At 31.7% G+C, this 17,282-nt stretch overlaps 1 protein-coding gene across 1 annotated transcript; it reads left to right on the top strand.

Moving 5' to 3' along the window:
• Positions 1-3,238: 3,238 nt before the first annotated feature.
• Positions 3,239-8,592, top strand: LOC145335450 (uncharacterized). The gene is made up of 6 exons (XM_080181197.1): positions 3,239-3,352; positions 3,844-3,948; positions 4,328-4,385; positions 4,905-4,976; positions 5,423-5,513; positions 8,212-8,592. Exons 2-6 carry the CDS (start codon positions 3,890-3,892, stop codon positions 8,334-8,336), a joined length of 405 nt encoding a protein of 134 aa, XP_080037323.1. The 5' UTR covers positions 3,239-3,352; positions 3,844-3,889; the 3' UTR covers positions 8,337-8,592.
• The last annotated feature ends 8,690 nt before the right edge of the window (positions 8,593-17,282 follow it).

The following is a 17,282-nucleotide window of genomic DNA, read 5'->3' as shown; positions in this document are numbered from 1 at the left end:
ATATAATATTTGGTGGGCAAATGGAGAGGTCGTCAATTTTACGATGTGCTGCCCCCCAACGACAGCTGAAAAACATGTATAGGTTTCGTGAATTTTTTCCCGAATTAATTTTGTTATTGGTATAAGCTGGGTTCAGAAATACTTTTTATGGGGTTTTTAAGCCTTTTTTAGCAATATATCAAAAATTTGAAGAGGAGCATAAGTATTTCTACAAGTTTTATGTTTCCTCACTCTTTATGGGAGAGTATTGAACCACCTTCAAATGGGCTAGAACCAACTCTTGGACAATACGAAGCAAAATAATTAGTCTTGCAATTATAGAGATCCTTGGTTCTGACAAAAAAAACAGAGTGAGAAAGGACAATGGACTGTTTATTAAACTAGTCCCCAAAGTTTTATAATAAATTTTTCTAATTCGTTGTTTTAACAACTTTGGGGACTTTAGTAATTTTGATTGGTTAAGTGTTCAAACGTTTCAACCACTAATTTTAATGTACAGAAGGGACAATTTTGTGTATCATCATTTGGTATGTACATCAATTCATCGGCCATTGTCTTATCCCTTTAGATCCCTGAAAAAAAAACTTTATATTTTCAAAATTAATATTTGCCTTTTTTAAAGTTACCAAACAAATTTTTTCCATAGTGTGAAAATTTCGGGGGGGATAAAAATATTGCTATGCCTCAAATTCCATTTCTTCTTGCATTACTCAACATTGACCGTGACACTAGTTAGGTGATCATCCTTAAATATAAAAGTAACAGAGTGTCTTTCAGCTAACCGCTGGACCGATCCGGTTCACAGTGAACCTTATGTCATTCAGGTCCTGTGAACTATTTAGGTAAGGGTAGACGACCCTCCCAAGAGAAATTGCCCCTGAAAAAAAAACACCAATTTTTAAAAGCGAAGCTTTTCTATAATTAGGGTCGGTCCGTACGTCCGTCCGTCCGAGATAGTTAGCTTTTATTCGTTAATTTAGGCATGTTAGAATTGTCCTATCGATTTCAAACTTTGCATGGTGATTCCTGTAGTAGTTAGGTACGATTTAGAAAGCGTAGCAACTCTATAATCATTACCAGAATGTCCGTACGTCCATTTTAAACATGTTGATTTTTTTACTTTTTTAATAACAATTTTTTATGTGATAAAATCATCCGATTGATCTGATTTTTTATTACTGATTCCTATTACTATAAGGTACAATATTATGAGCGAAGCATCTCTATAATCAAGTATTAAAAATGTCAGTATGTCCCTAAACAGAATTCTGTATTTAAGAAGTTTTGCAACAAATTTACGTATAATTTAGTCAAACCTTATATTTTCATATTTTGTATATTCAGTTCTGACACTCAACAAAAGTTAATGTTCGTCTGTCATATCGTTTCAGAGCTTCGCTTTTATGGATGTTGTCATCCTTGTTTTTTTACTTTTTCTTTTTTAAACTGTAATGTAAAGCATCGCCCCCTCCCATTGCCTCAAGTGCTCCTATAGGCCTCTAGGGGGCGTAGTAGCTTATTTAAATTCAAAAGAGCTTCTCTACAAGGCGAATTCTACTAACTTAAGTTATTAGAAGCGAAGCTTCTATGTCTCACTATGCCTGTCCGTTAGTTTGTAAATGTTAATTACTCGCCTGCTGTTTGAGATATACGGGTATTTTTTTTGTAAATATTCTGCTAATTCCCTCTATAACTCACTCAGTCCGTAAGTATAAAGTATTGAAAAAATTGGGGACATCAAATTTCTATCCATAATTTACTATGCCTGTCTGTAACACTTTATGGGAAGGGTAATTTTATCGTCTACTATTCAAGATAGATAGTTTATATTTTTTGTGATGATTCCCTTTACCAATGAGCACCCGCAGTCTACAATTTACTTGGTCGTTTGGTTGTCTGTCGGTGATGTTAAAAAATATAAATACTTTGTGAAATTTTATTTTTTCCATTTTCATTTTCTCCCTATCTTTTTAATGACCAGTGAACATGTGCTGTATAACTCACTTTGTCCGGTTGTCAATTTTTTTGTGCTTCTTTTTTCAGAGTGATTGAATATGTCACGCCAAGAGAAAAAGAATTATGGAACGCAAGAGTTTAGGAAATCATTTATATCTCTGTTGCTTTAAAAAACAAGGAACCATGGCTCAACACGTAGCGCATCCGATTATCGTCTGGGAGGTGATAGTTTCAAATCTCGGCCCGGCATCGCGTTATGGCTAAAGACTTTAAAAATGGTTCCTACTCCTGCTATCTCAGGTTCGAGACATAAATAGTTAGAGTAGTGGAATGATTTGGCCCATAACAGGCACAACTCATAACGAATTCAAGGTAAATACAATTATATTTAAGTAAAAGGATGTCTATATGTATTTCTGTGTGTACTAAAAGACCTTACTAACCGGTGAACCGATATGTTTCTCCTTTATAGATAAGTTCTTATAGGTCCTAGAAAGATTTATTACTATTTAGAGGGAGCGTACTTCATTCCTAAAAAGAGAAATCACCCATAAAAACTTACCCTCCTAAATTTTTTTTTTCATTTTCAAATTCTTCAAGTGCCCTTAGAAGCATAGCCGCTAGTAACAAATATAGTTGTTATTGATATCTAATTAGTAAATTTAACCAATAAGAACAAATTATAGGAACAATCCAAGTATATTATTGGTTAAAGCTAACTTTCGGTTTATATGGTCTCTCGTTTTAATGTAATGAATTACATATTTGCATAGTCCCTTTCGTGGCAACGCACCTTAAGGGCGATTCTTCGTATTTTTCACAGTAGCTTTTCTCATTTCTAGCCCATGCTAGGGGCTCTAACCCTGCGGGGCCAATTGCCTAACCCTGTAGGTCAATCCCCCAAACTAATATAACCTAACCTAACCTAAAATAACCTTTAAAAAGCCATTTTAAAAATACGACCTATCGCATCTTAAGGGGCGTTGCCACAAAAGGGACTATTACCAAAATTGTTTTTTTTTTATATTGGACGGATTATTGTGTCTGATAGCGCATCTAAAACCATAAATCTATTGTAAATTTGTTTTTTATCTATCTACTACGTTCTATAAAATTAGCGGATTCGCAATTTATCAAAAAATAGATTAAAACCAGTTATATTCCGTGAAAAGCACGACCTAATTGGTTTAGCAGGTTATGTTATATCTATCTATCTAGGAGTACTATAGTGCGAAGAGGTGGCTTTATAACCACCCCCATAATCTGATACTATCTATCTATCATTCTAGGAGTACTATAGTGCGGAGGGGTGGCTGTATAATCACCCCCATAATCTGAGACTCCACAACAAAGTGACCTCCTTTGAAAAGACCCAAGCTTCCCTGATTGAGAAAAGGTGGGTTAGGTTAGGTAAAATAAGATGTAAACATGCTGGGCTAATTCCTTATACATTTCTAAAGAGGCTAGTATTTTCTTTATATAATTGTTTGTATATTTACTTTTTGCACAAAGTTTTTCTGGTAAGGTAAAATTTAGCCAGTAACCCCCGTAATGTTAGGGAGTGAGGGATAATTAGGCTGTTTCTTACACTAATTATCAAAAGTTTTTAAGATGTTTTCTTATTCGTTGGCTTAAAAACTTTAGGGACTTAAATTTGATTGATTGGTTCAATAAGTTGATTGTTTAAATGTTTTATCAACCACTAATTGTAATCTACAGAAGGGGTAAATTTGTGTATCATCTTTGGGTTTGTGCATCAATTTATCGGCCGATGTCTTATCCCTTTATATCCCTGTGTGTTTAGATTGAACCTAAATAACCCCGACTATAAGCCTGCCCATTAGCGTAATATGGATAGATATGTCAATGATGTTCCTGTGTGTTTAGATTGAACCTGAATAACCCCGACTATAAGCCTGTCCATGAGCGTAATATGGAGAGATATATCAATGATGAAGAGGAAATTGATACTTCAACTGTAAAAAAATCAAGGTAAGAGTAAAAAAATATCTAAGGCCTGGATCAACAACTGGTATCTATTCAAAAAAAATTTTCAAGTGAATTATTGTCTGCAATACGATGCTAAACATGATTTTTCTGTATGGCTCAGAAACCAGCAGTGTTGAAGCTATACTGGAAAAGGTTAATGTTTTTGATGGGAAGGTTTGTAACTATTTTGGGGAAGCGTACCATTACCCTCCAAAAAAATCCCCCCTCCTCTAATTTTTATTTCTTTTTTAAAAATAAAATAAAAATTTGTGGGGTCGAATTCAACCCCCCACCCCCTCAAGTGAACCTAGATGCCTCTAGTATATCATAATTCAGGAGCTAAATAAGTATACAAATTATTCACTGAAATCTGTTTTTTTAGATTTTTAAAGAGAAAGCCGGAGGCTGTAAAACTTAGAAAAAGTAGCTGTGAAATTGAGGTAAGATACTTTGGTGCTTTTTTTTCAAAGTAGAAACAAACAGAAAGACAGATATGTTGTTACTATTATACAAGGATATAAATGAAAAAGAGTTAAAAGGAAGACATCAATGAGGTTCCATGAAGAATAATTTTAATTGTAAGTATAAACAAAGATAAAGAGAGACATCCTGTTACTTTTGTACAAGGATACAAATGAAAGAAATCATTGATGTTGTAGATATTTTAATATTTGGCTATTTTAAATATTCAAAAATAAAGACTCTACAATTGCTTTTAGCTTTGAAATTTATATGAGAACTAATTTATAGGCATTGATTTAATACCTATAGTTGCGAAAACTTTTACTACACAGAAACTACCAATTTTCAACAATCATAAAACAACCCCACCTCGCCTCTCGGTTGGGTTCAAACTGACAACATATGGTAAGGTATCCAACATTCTAGATGGTTGAGCTATAATAGACACCAAATATAAGTTGCTAGAAATAATATTTAAAAATATACTTTATTTATAGAAAGCTACACCAAAAGAAGCAAAAATTGAAGAACAGTCTGAAAGGCAATATTATGAACCAAAAGATAAACTGGTAAGATTATTTCTTTATTTTTTTTTTGAAGGATCTTAACCAGACAGCCGCGCCTCATGTGGATAAAAGCCCAAAATTTAAACCCACTTGTGTGCATAAAAAATATCGAAAGGATAGGTTTTCTGTTTAGACATCCACTTTTCAGTCAGAAGTGTGATTTTCACGGCTGCTATTGAAGATAGACAACTCAAATATTCAGTTTAGATTTTAAAGATATATGTGCATCTAGTCTATACATTGTTTGGTCCGACTGGCTGTTGTTCATTCTTCAAAAGACATAAAAGGCTTGGTGATTTACTTTTATTTTTGTTTTTTTTTCTAATATTCGAGCATCTCCTATATAACTCATTTAGTCAGTTTGTCCATACATTCTTTTTCCTTGTGCTTTGCTACTTTTATCTACTTTAAGGTGTTTTCATCCTTGTTAATATCCTTTTCTATTGCAGGATTATCCCTGGGATCCAGATATGCTGAAACCTCTGGCCAAGCCTAAACCTAGAAATGTTCCAGAATATTATGGATGGACTCATACTAATGGTAAACATAATTATTTATATCAAACCTAGAAATGTTCCAGAATATTATGGATGGACTCATACTAATGGTAAACATAATTATTTATATTAAACCTAGAAATGTTCCAGAATATTATGGATGGACTCATACTAATGGTAAACATAATTATTTATATCAAACCTAGAAATGTTCCAGAATATTATGGATGGACTCATACTAATGGTAAACATAATTATTTATATTAAACCTAGAAATGTTCCAGAATATTATGGATGGACTCATACTAATGGTAAACATAATTATTTATATTAAACCTAAAAATATTCCAGAATATTATGGATGGACTCATACTAATGGTAAACATAATTATTTATATTAAACCTAGAAATATTCTAGAATATTATGGATGGACTCATACTAATGGTAAACATAATTATTTATATTAAACCTAAAAATATTCCAGAATATTATGGATGGACTCATACTAATGGTAAACATAATTATTTATATTAAACCTAAAAATATTCCAGAATATTATGGATGGACTCATACTAATGGTAAACATAATTATTTATATTAAACCTAGAAATATTCTAGAATATTATGGATGGACTCATACTAATGGTAAACATAATTATTTATATTAAACCTAAAAATATTCCAGAATATTATGGATGGACTCATACTAATGGTAAACATAATTATTTATATTAAACCTAGAAATATTCTAGAATATTATGGATGGACTCATACTAATGGTAAACATAATTATTTATATTAAACCTAAAAATATTCCAGAATATTATGGATGGACTCATACTAATGGTAAACATAATTATTTATATTAAACCTAGAAATATTCCAGAATATTATGGATGGACTCATACTAATGGTAAACTTAATTATTTATATTAAACCTAGAAATATTCCAGAATATTATGGATGGACTCATACTAATGGTAAACATAATTATTTATATTAAACAAAGAAATATTCTAGATTATTATGGATGGACTCATACTAATGGTAAACATAATTATTTATATTAAACCTAGAAATATTCCAGAATATTATGGATGGACTCATACTAATGGTAAACTTAATTATTTATATTAAACCTAGAAATATTCCAGAATATTATGGATGGACTCATACTAATGGTAAACTTAATTATTTATATCAAACCTAGAAATATTCCAGAATATTATGGATGGACTCATACTAATGGTAAACATAATTATTTATATTAAACAAAGAAATATTCTAGATTATTATGGATGGACTCATACTAATGGTAAACATAATTATTTATATTAAACCTAGAAATATTCCAGAATATTATGGATGGACTTATACTAATGGTAAACATAATTATTTATATCAAACCTAGAAATATTCCAGAACATTATGGATGGACTTATACTAATGGTAAACATAATTAATCATATGAAACCTAGAAATATTTCAGAACGTCCAAGATTTTTATTTTAAGGTAGGTGAAATGAAAAGTTTGTTGGGTAAACACCCCTCCCCCCCCCCTCTATAGACATACAAATTATTGAGTAATGGGTATTCCTGATTATTTGTAGGCCTACTTTAATCTGTTAAGATTTTGTGCACATAATGTTATGGTTCAGCCGTACGGCCGCTAGCAGTCTTTAAAGTTTATAGATTTAGGAAGATAATCGATCCCATGAATATTTTACCGTGAAATGACCTGATGCAGATATTGTTTAGATGCTGATTCCTGGTTCCTGGAGGCACACACTCCCAGCATCCATGATGAATAAAAATATTGTTTAGATGCTGATTCCTGGTTCCTGGAGGCACACACTCCCAGCATCCATGATAAATATTAATATTGTTTAGATGCTGATTCCTGGTTCCTGGAGGCACACACTCCCAGCATCCATGATAAATATTAATATTGTTTAGATGCTGATTCCTGGTTCCTGGAGGCACACACTCTCAGCATCCATAATTAATATTAATATTGTTTAGATGCTGATTCCTGGTTCCTGGAGGCACACACTCCCAGCATCCATGACGAATATTAATATTGTTTAGATGCTGATTCCTGGTTCCTGGAGGCACACACCCCCAGCATCCATGATGAATAATAATATTGTTTAGATGCTGATTCCTGGTTCCTGGAGGCACACACTCTCAGCCTTCATGATGAATATTAATATTGTTTAGATGCTGATTCCTGGTTCCTGGAGGCCCACACTCCCAGCATCCATGATGAATATTATTATTGTTTAGATGCTGATTCCTGGAGGCACACACCCCCAGCATCCATGATGAATAATTATATTGTTTAGATGCTGATTCCTGGTTCCTGGAGGCACACACTTCAGTATCCATGATAAATATTAATATTGTTTAGATGCTGATTCCTGGTTCCTGGAGGCACACACTCCCAGCATCCATGATGAATATTAATATTGTTTAGATGCTGTTTCCTGGTTCCTGGAGGCACACACTCCCAGCATCCATGATGAATATTAATATTGTTTAGATGCTGTTTCCTGGTTCCTGGAGGCACACACACCCAGCATCCATGATGAATATTAATATTGTTTAGATGCTGATTCCTGGTTCCTGGAGGCACACACTCCCAGCATCCATGATGAATATTAATATTGTTTAGATGCTGATTCCTGGTTCCTGGAGGCACACACTCCCAGTATCCATGATAAATATTAATATTGTTTAGATGCTGATTCCTGGTTTCTGGAGGCACACACTCCCAGTATCCATGATGACTATGCCAAGGCTATCAAGAATGTTCTAACAATGAGAGTTGTCTGCCCTAAATTATATAACACAGTTGTTGCATAAACAATTTCAGAAGTTTTAATTTCAATGTACACCTATGAAAGATTCAATAAGATCATATTGTGCAGCTACTTTGTAATTTGCTATCGTCAACGCCTATCATTTTTTTGTAATGGTCATTTTTTTTGGTAAGGATTATCTAATGGGATACCCTCCCCCAAAATAATAGAAGGGAGATTTTCTGGGCTCGACAAGGTACTATGCGGGATATTGTCCAATATACAAAATGTGAAATTTTAAATATATTATTATAATCGTTGCAGAATTTATTTATTTCTAAAAGAAGCTCTTCTACACTTACTGTTAGTCGGTATGTCCGTATCGTATTACTATTATCGTCAATTTGTTCTTTTTAATTTTTTTCTCCTTATTACCTCAGATTAACCTTATTTCCTTTTTTCTTTTTTTCTGTCTCTCTTCCTGATCTCTCTGTCTCTCATTAAGACCTGTCTTTCCTATCTCTATCTCTCCTTTTTTCTACCTCTCTAATTTTCTACTCTTTCCTGTTTTCTCTATGTCTAACCTTTCTCTTTCCTCTTTTTATATCTCTTTCTCTTACAATTTCTCTCTCTCTATCTCTGTCCCCCCCCCCCCCACTCCTTTTTTAATCTGTCTCTCTCTGTCTCTCTGTCTCTCTTTCTTTCTCTTATTTTTCTTTTTTCTCATTTTATTTCATCTCTTGTTTCCCTTCTTAGTCTCTAGCTCTCTCCCTCTGAACCTTTTTTCCTTCACCTTACTATCTCTCTTTAAAATCTTCCTTTCCCGAGCTCTCTTTCTATCTTTGTCTCCTTTCCTTCTCTGTCCCTCTTAATCATTCTGTCTCTCTACCCTTTCCTCCTTAGTTTCTCTATCACTCTCTCATTCGCTCCTCTGTCTCTCTCTCTCTCTCTCTCTCTCCTTCTCTCCTTCTCTCCTTCTCTCTCTCTCTCTCTTTCTCTCTCTCTCCCTCTCCCTCTCTCTCTCTCTCTCTCTCTCTGTGTGTGTGTCTCTGTTAAACCACTGATTCGTGAAGTCTCAGTTGGTCTCTGACCGTTGATAAGTGAACATATACAGAACTACACATGAAAATAGTGATTTTGTAAGAAGCGTAGTTGATCTACAACTAATGGCATGTTCAACCGATAAACTATATGTGATCGATGGCTACAAGATATGACTATTATTTCTTTGTGTATTCACAGATTTTTAAAAATCAGAAACCAATGTTATTTTAAGAGATTTTTTGACACTATCTGTTTTATTTAAATATTCCATAAATATTTCAGTGACAGAAATTATTAGGGACAATATTTTTTTTATTGGGTGATTTATTCATTTTAAGTCATACTATAGAGACTCTAAAAATATTTTCATTTAAGACACCAGAGATAACAATCGTTGAAAAAGTATTACACATCTCCAATAATGATAAACAAATATTTAAATATCACTATTTTAATAAACAACAAATTGCAAATTTTATTGAAGTACCCCAAATGGTAGAGCCAACGAATACGATAACGTGATTAATGATTATATTACAGTAATTTTGGCACCTTTGTTATTTACAGTCCTGTGGCCCATGACCCTCCCTCCTTATTGTTAAAACTTTTCAACCAATAATATTAATCTATAAAAGTTATGATTTTGTTTATCATTATGGAGGATGGACAAATGTCTTATCCCTTAATATCCCTGAGAAAAAATGGAATAAATAACTCCTTGAAGAACACACAATGTTTTTGTAAAAAGTTATATTTTTCTTTTAAGATATGTGATTATTCGACTGCTATTAGAAATAGTTGTTATATTTTATTCTAAATGCCTTTTCTTTAGATAGTTTGCTTTATTTCTGTGCTTTGCTACTTATGAATGTTTTAATCCTTGTTTTTTTGTGTTATTTATAAAACAATCAAATTTTTTTATTATAATTATAACATTATTACAATGTTGATATAATCTATAAATGCGAAGCATAATAATTAACAAATAAATACTGGCTTTTTATAATACTTTTTACATAATGTAGTAATGATTAAATAAATTAAAATGTACGTACGGCTTTGTTTCCAAAATGGGTAAATTTGCAACGGAAACCACAAAATAAATAAGTTTCACGATGATCAGACAATTCTAACATACATAAAAATATAAAACTAATTAAGTTAAGACTTACAGACGTAAATACCTTAATTATATAAAAGCTTTGCTCTTAATAATGAAACGAATATACCACTTCCCCCCACCCACCCCCAATCACCTTACCCCTTTTTCTCCTAGAGGTGCGTGTTTGTGTGTGTGTGTATGTGTGTTTGTGTGTGTGTGTGTTAACTCTAGTGTAAATCCTTCAAAGGAGTCCATACAAAGCAGATCACACAACAAAAACAGCCAAATATTTTTTAATATTAAGGTTTACAGACGTTATTCGGTCTGTTTGTCTTTATTTCTGTAATAAAAGATCTCGTTAACGCCTAGACTTATTAGTTAGCTTAACCCCTTCAAACTTCAAAATTAAAAAAAATATTTATTGCTCTTATACTCCAAAATTATATTTTAATGGATTATTTTTTTAAAAAAAGTTGGGTTTCCTATATTTTAACTTTATATATAAAAACAATAATGTGAATTGCTATTTGACTTCTAAAACGACAGCTCACAGATAGCCAACCCATCATAGGCGTCCAAGGGGGGGGGTAATGGGCCATTTGGCACCCCCAAAATTTTGTGAACAATACCCCCCCCAAAAAAAAATTACCCCTACCTTAGGGATGCCGTAGGCACCCCCAACGATTTTGGGGGGGGTATTTACCCCCCCCCCCAAACCATTTTGGGGGGGTAAATACTCCCCCCAAAATAGAAAATCTTTAACAAAAAAAATTTTTGCGCGCTTCGCGCGCATTTTTAATACTAAATTTTTTATAAAATTTAAATTACCCCCCCCAAAAATTTTACCCCGGGGGTAAATTTTGGGGGGGGTAAACAAATTTTACCCCTGCCAACAGATTTCAGGGGGGGTAATTACCCCCCCCATGCAAATTTTACCCCCGGGGTAAAAATTTTGGGGGGGGTAAAAAAAATTTGCGGCGCGCTTCGCGCGCCATTTTACCCCCCCCAAAACCAAATTACCCCCCCCTTAAAAAAATTTTACCCCCCCCAAAATAAAAAGCTTGGACGCCCCTGCAACCCATGATTGCACGACAACGTCCTTATTGTTCATGTAATCACTGATATCAAAGTTATTAACACGCCCCTGACATTATAACAGAAAAAAACACAATTTTGAATCTTTAGTTATGACCCGGTTTGATTTATATGTTTTACTTACAATTTTTGAAAAACGTATTTTCATCAAATTGTAAACAAAAGCTTTCATCCCTATTTTTTCTTTATTTTTTTCATAAGCGCAGCTTCACTATAACTAGGATTGTCCGTCATTTTTCCTATAATATAGTAGCGCAGATACTTTACGATCTGCCCGTTACTATACAAATAGCTGAAATAAGTAAATTTACAAAAAAAATGCTTGCACCTTTTGCTTTTTTATGGTTAATATATAATGAATATATATTTTTCGAATCTACATTTGGTAAAATTACAATTTTATAAAAATTTATAATTTATATTACATGCAGACCATAGTCAACACCCTCCTATGATATGCTTCAATCAGTGGAGTCTTACAGTTGACCAGGTTAAATTTACAGGGCTACAGTTTAAAGTGCTTTAAAGCTACACCAAGCTTAAGAAAACCAGCAGGCTTCCAATGAGATGAGAAAAGGAAGGCTGATATAAACCTACTTTTGCTGATAATTTCATTTTTTTATTGTGTTAGAGTATTTTTTAATTAAGTTAAGTTTTTTGATGTAGGTCTATATTTTTGCATATTTTTTACTTTAAAAGTTTATTATTTTATAGTGTATTTTTAAAGTGTAATTTTTTTTGTAAAGTATTTTTTTTAGTGTTTATTTTTATGTTTGTCATTTTTTGTAGTTTAGGTATTTGTTTAGTTTTTTTTTAAAGTGTATTTTCGTAATTTTAGTATTTTTAGTAATTTGTATATTTCTTGTGATATATTACCACACCTGCCAAATTCAATAATAAGATATACTACTTCTATTAATATAGTTGTTAAACTTACCCTACTTATGGATATTATGCCCTTGTTTTATGCTTCTCTTGTTTTATCTATCTATCTCTTCCTCCTTTCTTTCCTTTATTTTTAAATTTAAATTTTTGAGCAAATTTTTGTCAAATTCTACAACTTAAATTACGCCTTTTTAATGTGAAATTTCAAATAAGTTATCGATTGATTGATAATTAAGTATAACTTTCTTAAAATTTTTATTTGGAAGGCCTGTCGTCCCCTTTTTCCACTCCCTAATGTTTTCACATCCCACTGGTGAATTGCAGAACACGCCACTGACCTCAAAAGACTTTAAATTTGAATACGAATTTGACCCATCTTATTTTCGAGATCTTACTTATACTACTTAAATATATACATTACATCTTACAGAAAATTTTGAACATTTGGGAAATTTTATTTGAAAAGAACTGGATGTCTAAATGTACCGAATGATCTTGGTAACCGCTGAACAATGTGGTTCTCCTTTATAATGTAATAAGCTTTTTATAGGTACAGGAAAGGTTCATATAACTATTTTGGGGTAGGGTTTCACAACCCTCCTAAAATAAATCGCCCTTAGACAAAAAATTTCCCCCCTTTACATACAAAAATTCAAGAGACCTTTACTTTACATAGAAAAGCATCGTTTTAAATATCATATCAGCTATTTGACCTATTATCATGTTTCTAATTTTCTTTAACATTATGAAGGAAAGTGACATTAAACATTAAAACTTACTTAAATAAAAATAAAAGTAAATTGTATATTTTAGATGAAAATTATTTTGTTCTCTTAAAATATATTATTACTGCTATCTAAAAAAATCAATTATAACGGATGATAAACTAATTATTTTATTTGTACAGAAGAAAAATAAATTTACAATCTGTTTTTCCACCAGTCAAAATAAAAAAAAAACTGTTTGAATTCTTTTGTTGTTATCATTTACTATTGCATAGATGAAAACGATTGATTTTGTCCTATTAAAATATATATTACTATATCTTAAACCAGCGGATGTGCCTCTGGAGGCCTTTAGGGGCACTTGAGAATAGGAGGGGGGAGAAGTTTTAAAAAGAAAGAAAAAATTAAGTGTGTGGAGTTATATTTAAGAAAGTTATAAATAGTTATAAACCTTCCTGGTTTTAGCCATAAAAATTAACACATTGCTAACAATTTTACAAAAAAGGAAATATTTTATATTTTTATAAAATAAAACATTTTTATCATCCCAATAGATATTCAACCACAATCCGTTTAATCAAATTTCTTTGATGATAACCAGATTTTTTTTGAGAAAAATCATGTATTATTCAATAAAGAAAAGTTTAAATTCATCTTTTATGTTAGTGAAGCTACTGTATTACTTGATCGTCTGTACGACATTTATTGTGTTATGGCTTGATGTAATCGTTTTGTTTGTTAGTATTTAATACTGTAATAAAACTAGTATTTTTTTGTCCATTTTGATTAAGATCTCGCTAACTGTTAAAATGATTAAGTTCTCCTTTTTAGGGAATAATAATTTTTAGTCTAGGGATAGTTTTTATAACCACCGTTTCTAATAAAGCCACTGGTATCATGTAAATTGTTTACAAATGTACTTAGGTTGTTATTGCTGCGCTATGTATGGATATAACTATCTTTGTTTTATTTAATAATGAAAAGATTAGACAAATGATGATTTTTAAATATGTTTGACATCACACTACATACATAAAGAAATTTTATAATTAAAAGGTTTCCAGTAAAGCTTCGAAACCGATTAATATTACCTGGATTACAACTGGTTCTAAGCTTACAGAAAAATCATGAAGCGTATTTTATCACAGCCAATTCAATGAACAATAAAATAAAAGTAATAATAAAAGTCAAATTGGCACGGCCATTTGGCCCCTTGGAGCCAAAAAAATAACTGAAATTGTTCTACATTTTTTTCATTTTATTATCCGCTGAAAGGTGTCTATAATACGATGCGATAAATATCTATTTATGCAAATAAATAAAATATAATGTCATCGTTTCGTCCTAAATTTGGGATTTCTGCAACAATTAGGAATAATCTAGCAACGCTGCATTTTTTTTTTGATAAGCTTTCCTCTTTTTGGCTGTTATCATCCTTGTATTGAAGTAATGATTGATCTTTTAATTGAATGTTTAGTTCCTACAAGTAATAACACACAAAAAATAAGCTACCTAACTTTTAATCTACACTTTTATATCTAAGCTGTAAGTACTTGTACTTAGCAAAACAATAGAACTAAAATACGAGGAAATTTTTATCAGAATAAAAGGTATTCTATACCTAAAAAGCGTCCTGTTATTGTTTTTAGCCTGGATAGCCTACAAGGAACGAGATCTTGTTTTGGTAAATGTCTAAACCAAACCTTGTTTAATGATGTGCATGATTATATGGTCAAACGTTCTTTTGACAACCAACCCTTTGATTGCACATCTTTGTTTGGAAGTCCTAACCGTACATGGTAATGAGTTGCGCATGATTTGGTCTAATGCATTTTATTTTTAACTGTAGATGTCAAGCACCTGACATATCAGCATATTTAAAAAAAATATTAATTAATATGTTAGTTTATGTAGTATCCATTATACCCCTGTGAAACTTAATTAATTAGAGTTCTTTCAAGAATTTCCCTATTCTAACGGAAGGAATTAGTGAGGGATAGACAAATGCCAAAAAAGCTTCAATGGAAAAAGATATTTCAAACACGCAATCTGTAGTAAAATTGTAATAATGTAGCATGCCAACCTAAAAAAAGTAAATGTGAGGTGTCAACACCCAACCCTAAAGTTTCCCCTTTCCGCTTATTTACCCCCCTTTAAAGTTTCCCCTTTCCGCTTATTTACCCCCCTTTAGAAACCCTATGCACGCCACTAATGCCAAGTAAGGATGTGTTTAAATTTAGAGATATAATTATACTTTATAGAGATACAAGGCTTATGGCATTATTTCGAATCGTCATAGGAGTAAATATTTTCCAATACCATTTTTTTATTATCAACGAATTATCATGCACAGTTTAACGTCGATAGGTCGGTTCATGTATGTGAAAAAATTACGGTAGGTCTATCTGTCTGACTGTCTATCTATCTAACCAATAGAAAATAATCTCTGTGTACGATTATGAATACTTAATTTATTCAACTATCATTAAATTTCTAAACCATATAATTTTAAAAATTATTTTTTTGTGTCTGTAAACGCTTTTACTTTGTTTTAGTATTAGCAGCGTAGCTACTATGAAATTACGGTATGTCCGTCATTTTGCCTGTTCAAGTTTAAAGAAAACTGAGATTTAAATGATTAAATAAGCATGAAAAGGATATGATCCTATAAAATAAAGTAATAAGTTTTTTTGTTTGAAGCCCAAGAAATGCCTTTTTGAATTAGTTGTACTTTTCAGGGAATCTTTATAAATGTTTAATGGTGGATTTAAGCTATTTTACTGACATCCCGAAGGCAAATAAACTAGTTATATTTAAAGTAGTAAGATTTTATTTATTTTAGGCAAAAGTTTTGTAAATCGAGTTGGATGGGCTTTTAAGGAAATATTTCAATGAGATGGCGTTTTTTCTATATTTTCTTTTCCGGGATATCCATGGACAATGTTGCCCTTGTTTTTAAAATCATTAAATTAAAACATTATTAAGGACTTGGATATGTGTGTGTGTCCAACAATTAAGTACCGTTATGCTTATAATTTTTAGATATGCTTCTTATTGGTTTAAAAGAAATGTGTCTATACCCTACAGTTTCATAGATTTTTTCTAATCAAGTTAAACAAATTTAACCCTATCTATTAAACAAAGAAACTTGAAGATTTCTTTAATTTGATATTTCAGTTAAGTTTGAAATTCCAATTTTTTTCAGATAAAAATGTCCTCATCGACCCCTGGATAAAAATTCAAATAAAATCTTCCAAATAAATCAGTGATATTTTGTAAAGGTATATGTTTTTAAATAAAGGTATATTTTTTTAAATAAGGATGAAAACATTCTAAATGGTGAAGCTTAAAAAATCAAGATCGGACAAACGAACATGGACAAATGTTAGAATCAACACCTTTAATTGTCAACATTATTTAGAAATTTGAAGAAAAACTCTCATATAAATATATCCAAAGATTACTAACTTACAGAGAATGGATTGGGCACACTTATTTGATTATAAAGATGCTTTGCATATATACCAACATGCCTAAACCCCAAGTGGACAGGATTGTTATATCATATGAAAAAAATTTAATGGACAAGCAGACTTTCTGGTAATTCTTATTGAGTTGAAACGATCTCTAACTTCAACAGGATTCAAGCCAAGTTTAAATCGATAAGACAATTCTAACATGACTAGATGAACGATAAGAGTATGAGTTTAGGACGCATGGACCGATCGTAAATGTATAAAAGCTTCGAAAACTAAATAAATTTTATCTTTTGTCAAATCTCATTATCCAAATATATAAAGTGATTGATCAAGTAGCAAAAAATTCAATTAATTTCAAATCATAATTTACAAAAATGCTCTTTTTGCTTCCAATTTAAGAAATCATTTTCAAGTAAATTTGATGAAATTTTGTTTTCTTACACATAATAATAAAATCATAAGCGATGCTGTAATTCTTTTGCCGTAAATTTTTAGGCAATCAATAAAATTCAATTAATTGCTAAAGCTTAAATCAGTTTTACGAGTAATTTTTTAGCCCACATCAAAGATAGCGTGGTTATAAAACATTGGGTGGTGGCATGATTTGTAGTTCATTGTCCACTCCCACCCTGGATAATGATTGAATTATTTAATTTTACATAATCTGTCTTAGAAATTTA

Source organism: Acartia tonsa, chromosome 13 (genome assembly GCF_053477335.1).
Source record: "Acartia tonsa isolate MP-2025a chromosome 13, ASM5347733v1, whole genome shotgun sequence".
NCBI lineage: Eukaryota > Metazoa > Arthropoda > Copepoda > Calanoida > Acartiidae > Acartia > Acartia tonsa.
The sequence above is the reverse complement of the archived record's forward strand: the minus strand, read 5'-3'. Positions and strand labels throughout refer to the sequence as shown.

Excerpts from the sequence above, each read along its gene's own strand:
- LOC145335450 (XM_080181197.1), top strand. The coding sequence starts at position 3,890 with ATGGAGAGATATATCAATGATGAAGAGGAAATTGATACTTCAACTGTA. Across the intron at positions 4,386-4,904 it reads AAAGTAGCTGTGAAATTGAG|AAAGCTACACCAAAAGAAGC; the intron begins GTAAGATACTTT and ends CTTTATTTATAG. Across the intron at positions 4,977-5,422 it reads ATGAACCAAAAGATAAACTG|GATTATCCCTGGGATCCAGA; the intron begins GTAAGATTATTT and ends TTTCTATTGCAG.